This window comes from Tinamus guttatus, unplaced genomic scaffold, assembly GCF_059628265.1.
Source record: "Tinamus guttatus ecotype Peru unplaced genomic scaffold, ASM5962826v1 Tinamus_guttatus_pri_ptg001128l, whole genome shotgun sequence".
NCBI lineage: Eukaryota > Metazoa > Chordata > Aves > Tinamiformes > Tinamidae > Tinamus > Tinamus guttatus.
This window is the reverse complement of record NW_028289662.1, coordinates 19045-31870: the sequence shown is the minus strand read 5'-3', so window position 1 is coordinate 31870 and position 12826 is coordinate 19045. Positions and strand designations below refer to the sequence as shown.

Below are 12826 nucleotides of genomic sequence, written 5' to 3'. Positions count from 1 at the left end.
TTCAGCTGCATTTACTGGAACGTTGGCTATTTGGCATTGTAGAGAGCTTAAAAGATTATACTGTGTGGATTACAGGCAGGAAGAAAAGGAAAAAGCAGTGAGGATTATCAATCACCTTCTAGAGAGGAAAGTAAGCATCAGAGCACAGAACGGGATGTGTCCTTATTAAACACAAGCTTGGGGCAAATGATTGTCTGGCTTTTTGAGCAAATTTGATCAACCTCCATCAAATCTTTTGGAGCACTATTTTAGAACTTGTTTTGATTTAGGCTGTAGGCCAGTTACACAAGCATCTCAGATTAAGGCAGAGTGTCCTCAGCCTGCTGGAGGATTAGTGGAATGAGCAGAGGAAAACTCCATCACACTGAGTCAAATTATTCCCACGTTTCTTCTAATTTTCTTCAACTACATTTCAAGTTCGCAAGAAGTACAAATCCATGGAGTATTAGAAAATGATTGGAGAGAAAAACCTCTGGAGCAACCTTGCCACACAGCATTCCTGGGGCTGCAGAGCAGGTGTGAGCAGTGGGCTGGGACCAGGGTAATTACACAGAGGCAGCCCGGCACGCTCGCCACTCGAGCTGGATGCAGCGCTGAGGTATGAAGCAGGCCGTGTCACGCGTCCTGTGCGCTGCCTCCTTCCCTACGCGCTGCACGGGAGAGACGTGGATGAAGTGATTGACTTCTGAAGTGTTTCTGCTCCTCAGATTTGGCACTGCTACCTAAGGGTAAGAGTTCTTTAATTACTTGGGATCAATACTGTGGTTGCTCCTTAGGAAGCCCAGGGAGGGAGGATTAGGGCAAAGGTTTAAACAGAACAACGGGCTTGACAAGTAGGACGCTGTCGCTCGGTTTCAAATACTGACTCTCTAAGATTAAAAGCTCAAACCTGACTGAGCTTTGAAAGGCTGCAAGCTCCCTCATGTTTTCCTAAGATCTCAGGGGCGAAGGTCTATCTTTTAACTGTCCTCTAGAACAGATCAGAGATGGAAAACTGGAAAATGAGCTTTCTGATAAGGTGAAGATGTGGACAGAAGACAGAAATGTCAGTCTTCACAAAAGTACCTTGATCCATAAAATCTTTGCAAGAGTTGCTAAGCCAGGTACAGAGGCTACTTGACTTGCTACTGAAGCTCTTCTATCAGTTTTCAATCAAAGGATGAGCTAAGGACATGATTTTTACCTGGGTATTAGTTTTATGCTGGCTCCCCATGATTTACTGCTTGAACTTGGTTGGTTAGTGAATGTTAATCACTAAGAGAACCAAATGAAAAGATGCAAATATCAAACTTTAAGGTAATGATGGGGTGATATAAGCAATCATGTGGGGATGTACTCCGTTGAGATGGTTAGAAGGGAAAGTGAAAACCAGTTGTATCGACGAAGGATACAGACTTAATCTAGACTTCTTATTTCCTATCATTTGTTGCTTGCTCTAGTTTTAGGATAAATCAAAACCAAATTTATATGGCTCATGCCATTGCAGAACAGTCATGATGTTTCCTTGTTCAGGAACAGTGTTTCTATACACAGAGCTGAGCTAAAACAACACTAATTAATTTACTCATCAGCACTGTTGCAGAACAGGAGCTGAACTCATCCTTTTTCCCCATACAGGTTAATGCATTAACCACTGGGCAATGCTTCCTTTTTTGTGGTTAGTCATCTATTTTTGGAATGCTAGATGAGGAGGGAGAAGCCCTAATGCAATCCTAGGGCCCGATTCTGCTTTTCCTTCAGAAAAGAAAGGCCCTGACAACGTGACTGACTTTGGACACCTGAAGGAAGCTTGAGATTATGCCACAAGCAGTAAACTAAGGAACAGGCTTAAGGAGAGGCATCTAGTTTGCATGAAAAGTTCGTACAGGAATAAGTGACTAAACATTTATTATTTAGTATTTTAATTAATAACCACGACAAAAAGATGGGAGAGGGTAATAAAATGTATGAATAATGAGAAAGTGCATTATTTCTGAATACGTTCTGATCACTCGTGACCAAGAGGATGAATTCATTGTAGAGCAAAGGCAAAAAAGGCTGGGTGGTAGAAAGGAGAAGGACCCACCTGTGTTTGGTGGGCCTGGTTTGCAGGCCCTGCACAAAAGGGCTGCAAATCCTCCTCGCGTGGAGAAGCTCAGTAGAAGGACAACACTCCCGTGATAACACACGGCGATGAACTGCCATGAATGAGTCTATGCTGGGAAGCTTGTGAAGATTTACAGCTTGGAGGTGCTGAGTAGAGGTGACAGCAACAGGAGCAGAAAACTTACCCGATTCTAAGCAAAATTCTGACCAGAGCTAACAGCACAGAAGCCTGTCCAGGTACAGCACCAGCATTCCGCTCCTCAGCGCGTGCTTCCCTCTGCTTTGTGAACAGCCGGTGTGCTCCGTTCAGTTTCCTTCCACTAGGTTTTCCATTTAAGCCAAGGAGACCTGTGATCTACTGCAAAGGGACACGAACGGCACACACAGACCTCCCTGTTCACGCCGGGGGGAGAAGGCAGCATCTTCACAAAGACTTTCTGGGCTCTGCCCAGAAACATCCCTATGACTTCCATGGATGAACAACCCACTTCTTCCCCTGAGTACTTCAGTCAGGGACCTTGAGAACCGCCTGATCTCATTCACAGGATGGCTGCTTTAGATGTCCTGAATAGTTTGTTATGTCTCACTTTCAATCTGCTGTCTGCACTCATCCATTTTAGAGAATATTTTAAGGATGAGAGCTAGTAAGAGCTAGTAAATACCTGAACATTGCTCCCCAGCTTTCCGCTCCTCTATGCTAGAGCTGGAACTCTTCCTCCCTGAACACCAGAAAAGACTCAGCGCACTGTGACTGCTACCATAAATGATCAATTAGGGGCTAATTAGAAAAGAGCTTTCCACTGAGGAATTCAGTATCCCACCACCAGTTGAAAAACTGTAATTCGACTGCTTCAGTAAAGGAAAACAGAGGCACTTGATACTGCTCATGCCAGCACATTACAGGATCACTCTTTAAAATGGCAGAGATTGGAATTATCTCATAAACACACCTGGAAAGACTAAATGCCCCAACAGACATTAAACTTACAAGGACAGGAGCGCAAATGCAGATTACAAGACACTAGAAGCCTTCCAGGTAGCGCCTGGCAGCCAGCAAGCACTGCTGGAAGCTGCTGCACTGGCATGATCCCGTGAGCCCTCCTGACGGCAGCTACCATGTTTTAATGACTGACAATCAACAAAAATATAAAACTTAGGAATGGATTACTCTGCCATCCGCAACTATGAGTAAATATTCTCTCCCAAATTCCATGCACTGGATTTCAGGCTCCGAATCATGTCTGACTGGGGTCAATATCAAACTTCTTGCTGACATCAGCTGGAGTTGGAACAGGAATTAAGCACTTTTGCTTCCTTCCTGTGCTGCCCAAGATCCTGGATACCATCCCGGTATACGACTGGTATCACCAGATACAGATCCAGGCCTCGCTGCCAGCTCTGGGACAGACAGAACACACAAATATCCCTTCGGATCCTCAAACCCTTGCTCAGGTATCCCCAGATATTACGGATGTATCCTATCACTTCGTAAGTAAATTTGTAACTCATGTTCTTCTAAGAAAGAACTGCAATCAAATAGAATACCAAGGCAAAAGAAATATTACTCGGAAATATTACCTACCTAAATATAAATATTGCCTACGTATACACCTACCAAATCCTGTCTGCCTCCTCTCCTTTTCAGACGATGATTTCAAAATATGAATGGAAAAGAATTAGTACTGCAGGGAACTTCTTTTTCTCAAATGACACCATAAATACACAATTGGCACAGGCTCATAGGATTCAAAAAAAGATGCAACAGCTCTAAAGCAAAGAGATTTCTGAAATGACACTTCTGTAACTCTCAGCTTGTGTTCTGATGAGTTACACCGAGGTCCAAATAGACCCAAAGTCCCACAGGGCTCTCTGTTCTCATGCACATTTCCATTTTGAAAACCACAATGTCACTTTTGAAGAGGTGTTTGTGGGAAAGACATATTCCTGTCAAAAATCAAACTGGAAGAATTCATTTTTGAGAGGTGAAAAATGCCCAATTTGCATACACAAGACTGCCAGTGTGCCTAGCACTGCCAGCACTAAGCACCAGAAAAGGCTTTTTGAAAAATATCCCTAGGAGAGCAGTAAAGCCACCGCTGTCTTTGCAAGGACTTGAAGCAGATGTGGGAGGCCAAACATCGACCCTATCCAGACTCCTGGAATGATTATGCTCCGTGAGCCTTCGTTTCCCCTTTATAAAGCACAAAGGCAGTGTCCGTGCTGCTCTGAAGGCACCTGGAGACACAATGTCCAAGCGCTTCCCTCCAGGGAGTCCCTTGGCCACCGGGGATGGTCAGGAAGAGACACGCAGGGGGCCAGCGTGCACCGGGAAAGCGGAATGTGCCGTGGGAATTCCGGCTTTGCCGGTGGCCAGGACTGCTCGTTAGATGGAGCAAGCCCCGAGGAAGATTATGGAAGCGGCCGTTCGCCCGAAGGATACGTCCCTCCTGGAACATAACACTGACATTTTCACCTTCCTTTCCCTAGACTTCTGCAAACCAAGCAGTTTGCACCAGCTGGAAATGGAGCTCCCTGAAACGGGACCTCGGTGCACCTGAAGCCTGAGGGCAGAGCCACCTGCTGAGGTGTCCTCCCTGGGAGCTCCACTTACCTCCGTTTCTCTGCAGGGCCTGCTGTTCTCTCCAGCAAACTGCCACCCTAAGAGAAGGGAAGGCAGGAAAGGCTCTATTCCTAACCCACAGCAAGAGCGTTTGCAGGTTGGACGTCACCGTCCCGAGGGGCTCTCCACCACCGCGGGCACAGCAGAGATCAAGAACTCAGTGGCACCAGGACTGCGTGAGAAGCCACTGAACATGGAACACATTCCAGCCAGTCACTTTACTAGCAGCACCTGGAATCCAGTGGGGCTCCCTGTTGGCCCATTGGGCCCAGCACACGCCACGTGCTGCATCTCCTGACCCGTACAGGGAGCCGGGCTATTGTCCCAAGGCCTCGCTGGGTGGAGCGAGGATTGCTCAGCGCTTGCTCACATTCAGCTGGGAGCCCGCGAGGCTCTCACTTGCGCCAGCTGTGACGCGCGACGGGCCTGCTCCCCACTCACAGCGTCGGGCTCGAAAGCCCTTTTCTCCTTTCCTGTTCTGCAGCCGCCCAGGTGACTCCAGCACAAACGTCACTGCCACTACCGCCCTCGGCGGGTCCTGTTTGGTCCTCACGTACCGAGACAGCAGCAAGGCCCACGCTCAAAGGGAGTCCTGCCACTAAGCAGGGACATCAGCTGCACCACTGAGTGTGACACCAGGCTGGCATTAGCAGGAAATCCACCCATTAATACTGTTCTATGGCCAGATAAAGATAACAAACCGTGTGTTTTTACAGTGATACAAATGCACATCTCCAGCTGTATCCTCTCCCTCCGGTTTGCCTCTCCTGCCAGGAACAGTCCTGCAAAACACATGTATTTAGTGGCCTAATCTTGTTGGGAGCCTTAGGCAGCGCACTCATATTTAATGATGCCCTTGCCCAACATAGGCCTGTCACAGCAGCACTGAGACAAGAGTTTCATGGTACAAAACTAGTCACTGTAATGATGACAGGGACATTGCATAAGAGCCAGGTAAAGGACAGGCCCACATTGCCACCACTTGCACAGCTGCAGGCTCTGGCTTAATGACCTGGGGAGGGTTTTCACACCTGGTTCCCTATGTGCCCTTCCCTCGCCTGGCGAGTTTGACAATTCAGAGAAAAAAATAGGATCAGAGAATCATTATGGCTGGAAAAGACTTTCAAGATCATTGAGTTCAGGCGATGTTAACTTCTCCATAAAGGTAACTACTTCAGTCACAGATTTGAATGATTTGAATAGCATGCTTCCTGGGTGAACATTTTTAGATTTTCAGTGCAAATAAACACAAAAGGAAAAATGGTATTTTCTGCTCCCCTCCTCCTGTGTTCCTCATGTGGAAGCATTGCAACTCCCTGAACCTTAATCTAGTCTATAATAAAGAAGTCAAAACATGAAATATGCAAATATAATCTGAGAGGATGAGAACTAGAAATGGCAGGCGCAGGCACTGACAGATACAGCTCATTGAAAGTCACTTGCAGCCGAGTTTTTCACTTTGTGCTGTTTTAGGCAGGTGAACTGCAGAGATGGCAAGTGAGAAGGGACGCACAGAAGTCCCCATGATCATGTACGAACCGCGTCAAGATCCCTCCGCGCCGGAACCCTCCGCTCCGGAGTTCTGCGGGCAAGCGGGTGAGCAGATTTCCTCAGAAACGTTTTGGCAAGACTGCATTCTTGGTGGGTTGTGATAAATGCTGCGGGTTTCTGGCACAGGACTGAGCTAGTCCAAGAGGGTCCAGCTTTGCCAGAACAGGATGTGTTTAGCAAGAGCCTGTGGTGCTCTAGAGAACTCTGGAAACACCATTTAAAACAGCAAAAAAAAAAAAAAAAAAAAAAGATGGCCTAGTTAAAACCACTTTCCTAACAGCAGGAGCTTTATTGAAGAAGCAGTTGCATCTCTACAATAGTTCCATGTTCCTAACGAGCAAACGTTCAGCCAGCAAACTTTACACGGGGGCCTGGTGTCTGTCTCTTGCTTAAACTGCAAGATGATTCCCAGATAATCGGCCTTTCCCCAAAAGCTCCTGCTGCTCAGAGGTGCCCTCGCTCTCTGAAATGGTCTTGCTGCTTCTTGGCTTCCTCCTCGGCACCCACAGGTATCTCACTGCACTGGTTTGTCCTCTGGCTCTTCGAGCTCACAGCCATGCAAAACCCTCAGATATCAGTGGTTTTACCTGGGCCACCTTCCTGCCATTATGGAAACTGTCATTCAGTAGATAGGACAGGAGCAAAAAACACAGTAGGAGGTGACTAACAGGGCTGGATGCATCTGTAATGGCCCTCTAACCTCAACTCATTTCAGAGCATTTTATGCCGATCAGCTCTCTGAGCACCCAGTGATTTCCTCCAAAAACCTCTCCGGCTTCTTTGTAACCTCTCTGAAGAGCCTGCGTGAGGTTAGGAAGAAAAGTCTCACTTGTTGTGAGTTCCTCAGCTAAGCATGAGACAGGCAGTTCTCCTCAGGCTCTAAACGCAGCTTTTGGGATGCACAAAAACCCCCAATTATTTTTGGGATGTGTGTTTTTTAAGAAAATTAATGTTTTACTCTGTTTTTCTTTTCATAGAAGAGTATGAATACCCTTCTCCCCCACCTTATTCCTATCGAGAAACAGTCACCATTGAGCAACCAGGTAAGTGCCAAGGACTGCGTTTCCAATCATGTTCATAGCTCAATGTATTAACAAAAGAAAAATGTCTCAGATTTTTAACTCTACAGAGAAGATAGTGTATCCTGACCCAGTCACAACCTAGAAGGATAGAGAATATGTGGGAGATGAAGGACACTCATTTTTTTCAACATTATCAAGCTACAGAAGCAATGACTTTCCTTAATTAACTAAGAACAAGGACCTTCAGAAAAACTGTATTTAAGCCTGACACTATATTCTTCTTATCCTGGTCACTTTTTTTTTTAATAAGGAGGCACTGAGGAAAGGCTCCAAAAAATAGTCAAATTAACTATTTGTGAGGGAAGGAGATACACAAATTAAAATAAATAAATGGAAACATAAGTCCAGGCTATTCTGTATCTTACCTAATGGGCACTACCTTTCCACTCCTGCAGTCTGCTTCTACACTGGTCACTTTAAGGACCTACATTCCACAGTGAAGATTGCACAGCCATTTATAACTCATAAAAAAAGTTTCCAGTACTTCTAATTTTGCCATTTCTTCTTTTCTCAGTTTACTTGGTGTCTCAGCCTCCGATCATTGTAGCCGGGATCTTCTCATGCAAACCAACGTCCACAATATGCCCTTCGTGCCGCCAGCACATCACCACACAAGTCATCTACAGAGTGGGCAAACTGTCTTGTCTTCTGTGCACCACCCTATGTTTGTTTGGGTAAGCTCTCGTGTAGGCTCCTGCTTTTCTTCAGAGCAAGAGGATCAAGAAAATAAAGATAGAACATCCCAAAACAAAGTTCCACTATGGAACTATGGAGGCCACTTAGAAATCAGCCTGTTCATAACAGACACAGCCATCACAGCTACAGGGGGCACGAACTGGTGCTAAATTTAACCAGGGAGTAGCGTTTTTCATTAGACAAAGAAAAAGTAAAACACTGTACACTTCCCCTATCAAAATTTAGGATTAGTGCCAGACATACACAAGATGTTAGGAGCGAAGGCAATTGATCACTGGGAAGACACTTTATATTAAGAGATTCAGAAGGGATGGAGATTTATGGCAACCAGAATAAGGCAAAGGGAAAGAATAGATGTAACCAGTAGAAAGAGAAGTTGGTAAATCATGCGTGTTTATGTCCTCTTTGGCTACAGGTGCTGTTTTGGATGTTGCTTTGTACCTCTGTTCATCAAGATTTTCAAGGATGCAGACCACTACTGCCCGCTTTGCCAATTCCGTATTTATAGATACAAAAGACTGTAAGAACAAAGTTATACAACCATATGATGCAAGTGTCTCTGTTTCCTAACAGAATTGCATAGGTAGAAATACTGCTGGGAAACATATAGAAATAACTTAAGTACTGCAACTTCCTCACTGACTAATCCACCTGAAGTTTATCATCACATAGTTGGACTGACTCTGAAACAAAGCCTCAAGACTAGCTTATATTATCACTTGAATTTATACCTATTTGGATAGTTTTCTTGATTGGTGAAGTGATGTGAAGTGTCCAACTAGTGAATACTTTAGTGCTCTTACTGCTCTCTTCAAATCTCTAGCCCAGCTGGGACATGGCCTCTCCTGGACTTTACAAAACATCAGGAAGCGAGAGGTTTGAAAACGCGTGTTTTGGATAAGCACTTGGTTTCTTTGCACCAAAAATGGGCGATCAGGATTTGTTTCTCTGTGCTCTTGTGTGGGACGTCCCTGTGCAGGGCTGTGGGTGGCACAGGATAGCTGATTATTTATTAATACTAAGTTATGAGAATGTCGTTTCTGTTGTTATATGCGAGGTAAGGAAATAAACCTTTCAGCACTGACAATTTTAGCAAACAAATGGTCTCTGTTGCTTCTGCATCAGGTTGCGCCCAGCGCAGAGGCCTAAGGCAGACTCCCCTTTACAAGAACAGGCCAAGAACCACAGGGCAAGCATATGAAGAATAAAAGATATAAAAAAAGCGGAGAGATCACAAGGCCCTCATTTTACCTCAGGGCAGCGCTCGCCTGTGGCCGCTGCCTTGCGAGTCCACATCCTTGCCCCGCGTGGCTGTCTTGGGCGCGCTGCTCGCTGAGGAGAGAGGGAGAGAACCGCAGCGCTGCTGCCTTGCTCAAAGGCCTCTCTCCTGCGTCCACAGCTGGACGCTGCTCCCGGTGGCGCCTCTGGAATCCAGCTGTGCCCAGACTCTCCCCAGAGGGCAAGCGGGAAGGCGGCGGGGGCGGTAGGGCGGCCTCTCCTCAGCCTCCTGCGAGATGGCGGCAGGTGCTTCCAAGCCCTGAAAGGGGACGTGTGAGGAGAGCACGCGTCTCCCACGCGGCTCCTGGGTCCGCGGCCATGCCGCTCGGAGCCCCTCAGCCCAGCAGACCCCGCTGCTGCGCGAGCAGCCAGTCTGATTAGTTCAGCCGGCTCTCGCCCCTGCGCAGCTCCCGTGTTAGCTCAGTGTCATGGGGCAGTCGGGTTGGAATACTCAATCCCCTCTTCCTGCACAAAAAATTAGAACAAACACAATGCCCTCACCAACAACTGAAAAAGACGTTTCTTGCATCTCCTTTCTGCTAGTAAAAAAAAAAAAAAAAAAAAAAAAAAAAAAAAAAAAAAGCCTGTTAAGTCCAGATGTCCCTGCTGGAGCAGGAGGGTTGGACTAGATGACCTCCAGAGGTCCCTTCCAACCTCAACCATTCTGTGATTCTGTGATTCTGTAAAAGCCTGTTTCCAGTGTTTTTAGACGTCATGTTGACTATGCACAGTCATCGACGGGCTGCTCGTTAAGTGCTCTCAGCTCTGCTCATGAGCAGCAGTCCCAGGTAGTGCCACTGGCTCCAGGTGTTTCCTGTGTTTTTTTCACATTCCATCTGAACACTTCCCGCATTCCATGCGGCACACACTTCGCAGCAGACATAGATATAACCCGTACAATAAACAAACATGCCCTGACACCCATGCAATTCCACTTGCTTTCCTTTGGAGGGCACAAGATCACAATTCTGGAAAGTGGAAATTGCAGTTATTAAAACCTGGCCTTTTTTAAAAAATGTAACTTTGAAGGATGCACTGGAAAGAAGTTCCCAGAATAGAATTTCTCAGTGTGCTTTAAATTACTTGGAGCTTGTCTTTACTACTAATAGTATCCATTTAGCTAATAGCATATTTTTAAATGGCTTTAACTAAAGTAACATGAGTTTGTCCAAGGGTTTCTGTTTTGTTTCAAGAAGTAGCAGAGCTCCAATGCCTGAAGTATGGAAATGATACGGTGTGTGGGGAAAAAGCACAGGTGCATCAATGAACGTAAAATCTGTTTAGCAATTTTATTCAGGTGAATCAAAATTAAGTGCATGGACCAAACTTGCATTTCTGCTAGGACAGCAGCCTGAAGTTTCACCCCAGCAGACACCACAGATCTAGACACACCTTCCTTCTCTGACATAAAAGGTACAGTGTAAGAAAGCCACATTGCTAGGGCACAGCAGAAATCACTTCAGAGAAAGCACATTATAATTCAGTGCTTCACAGGTCTTCAGCTCCAGTTTTCAGTGAACAAAAAAAATGCATACATCAAGTAACCTGAACAGGGACTTACTGCCAGCAGTCCCATCTAACACATCCTTTTAATATATCTTCCTCAGGACTTGAAGAAAATGCTACAAAAGGGTGTGCATGGGTCTTGCACTGCTGCATTTAGCACATATACTGTCGCTTAATTAGCAGCTCCCTTGTTGGCACAATCTAAAGTGAAGTGGGCGGTGGATTTGGGCTGCTTGGAAATAGGCTGACCATTATATGCATTTGAATTTTCACACTAAATAATCAGATCATTTCTGCAGGCTGGCTGTGATAGAAATGCTCAGTACAACCCTCAGGGAAGCAGAGCAGGGTGGCCCTCACCGACCTGGTCTGGATTAAGGATAAATGCTGGTATTAATCGCTTACCTGCCCATCCACACCAGCTTCCTGTGCTCACAATCATCTCTCAATCTGAATAGGTTGCCTCCTTGCATGGTAGCTTCTCCACAGAACAGCACCAGGCTCCTGTCACTAGTATAGATAAAAACTGAGATTTAGATGCCAAAAGATTTTAAATGATTGGAGACTGTCTCCTTTCAGATGCTGAACAATGGGGGTGGGGGGGAAGAGAGCATTTGATTGAAGAATTCATGTGCTCTTCCAATATTCACACTGCTTAAAGCTCAGAAGCTCTGCGAGGAGCACAAGCTTGGTAACAAAATTTCTCAAATGACATATTTCTATCAAGGAACTTTCTGACTGTTCCTATGGATTTGCAGGAAGACCAGAATTGCCTCCTCACAGCTTTCTAAGCCCAAGTGGCAGAAACTATGATGAAGGCAATTCCAAAAGTAGCTGACCTGACCCTCACTTGGTAACAAGGTCAAAAAGTCTCTATGCTTCCGTGACCCAAAATACTTAGGCATCACCTTGACCTAAACAGAAATACCACTACAGTTAAGTGGAGAAGCAGCCGAGCAGATCTAACAGGGTTTGCACTGTTTTAGGGATTTTTAAAAATCTGGCTGTGAAACAGCAAACCTTACTCCTAACTCCATGTAAATATGCATCCAAGTTGGGTACCGCTTAGGCAGAAAGAGGCATATATACACAAAGTGGAAAATACGAATATACACATAACAAAAAAGTATTTAAGATGAGAGCTAGGCATTGACCAATAGTAGTAAAAGCCTTTTTTCATGGGTAAGTGGAGTTAACAATAGCTTATGTAAGTATTTTATGAGAAAGAGAAGATTCCAGCTACAGTATTGTGGTGAACAAATTTTATTTCCTGCTCTGCTTGGTGCAGACCTAACCCTAAAATCACTTGGGACAGAAATCAAGAGGAGCTTGGATTCGAATCCCGATTCAGGAAGAAAAGACTTCAGCATTTTTTTTTTTTTTTTCCTGAGGCTAAAGGTTGGGCCTCTTTAAAATACAACAAGAAAACCTGCACGCAGGCCTCTCCTCACCCAACACACACACACCACTGACAAATAGTTCAAATACTTTTGGTCAGCTACTCTGAGAGAGGAAACACGCGAAGTTAAACACATTGAAACTCTTGCAGAATTCTGCATTTACCTTCTGGCCTCCTCTCCTTATCGTATGAATGTCATTTTAACACATAATTTGGTTGGATTTTGCAAAATTGACGTCCTTAAATCAAAATGACCTTGACCTCTGAGCACTGCATTTGCTTTCAGTGCAGATCTTACCCAAAACGAATTGACAAGACACAAATGCAGGGCTTATCCTGGTCTATTTTATTTACAATATACACATTTCCTACAGAAAAAGAGAAACGCTTTCTCACACGGATATCGAATAGCACAAAACACGGCACAGCTTCGCTCTACGAGGGACGGCAGCAGGCAGCGCACAGCGCCCAGGCCAGCGCTGCGCGGCTGCAGCGGGACGCGGCTCCGCACTGCCTCCCGCAGCATCCAACGTGTCCTGCTGCTGCTAACCGGCCCTTCCCGCAGAGGAGGTGCTCGCTGGCTGCTACTCTCTAGTCGGAGACTATTTC

General features: G+C 45.6%; 1 protein-coding gene across 1 annotated transcript; it reads left to right on the top strand.

Annotated features, from left to right (window-relative positions):
• The first annotated feature begins 6195 nt into the window (after nt 1-6195).
• LOC148590740 (lipopolysaccharide-induced tumor necrosis factor-alpha factor homolog) lies at nt 6196-8558 on the top strand. Its single transcript, XM_088538645.1, has 4 exons — nt 6196-6301; nt 7234-7299; nt 7853-8012; nt 8450-8558. The coding sequence occupies exons 1-4, from the start codon at nt 6196-6198 to the stop codon at nt 8556-8558; spliced, it is 441 nt and encodes a 146-aa protein (XP_088394771.1).
• Nucleotides 8559-12826: the final 4268 nt, after the last annotated feature.

Bases quoted from the DNA above. Each gene is read 5' to 3' on its own strand.
- LOC148590740 (XM_088538645.1), top strand. From the start codon at position 6,196: ATGGCAAGTGAGAAGGGACGCACAGAAGTCCCCATGATCATGTACGAA. The intron at 7,300-7,852 runs GTAAGTGCCAAG...TTCTTTTCTCAG, and splicing joins AGTCACCATTGAGCAACCAG to TTTACTTGGTGTCTCAGCCT. The intron at 8,013-8,449 runs GTAAGCTCTCGT...CTTTGGCTACAG, and splicing joins ACCACCCTATGTTTGTTTGG to GTGCTGTTTTGGATGTTGCT.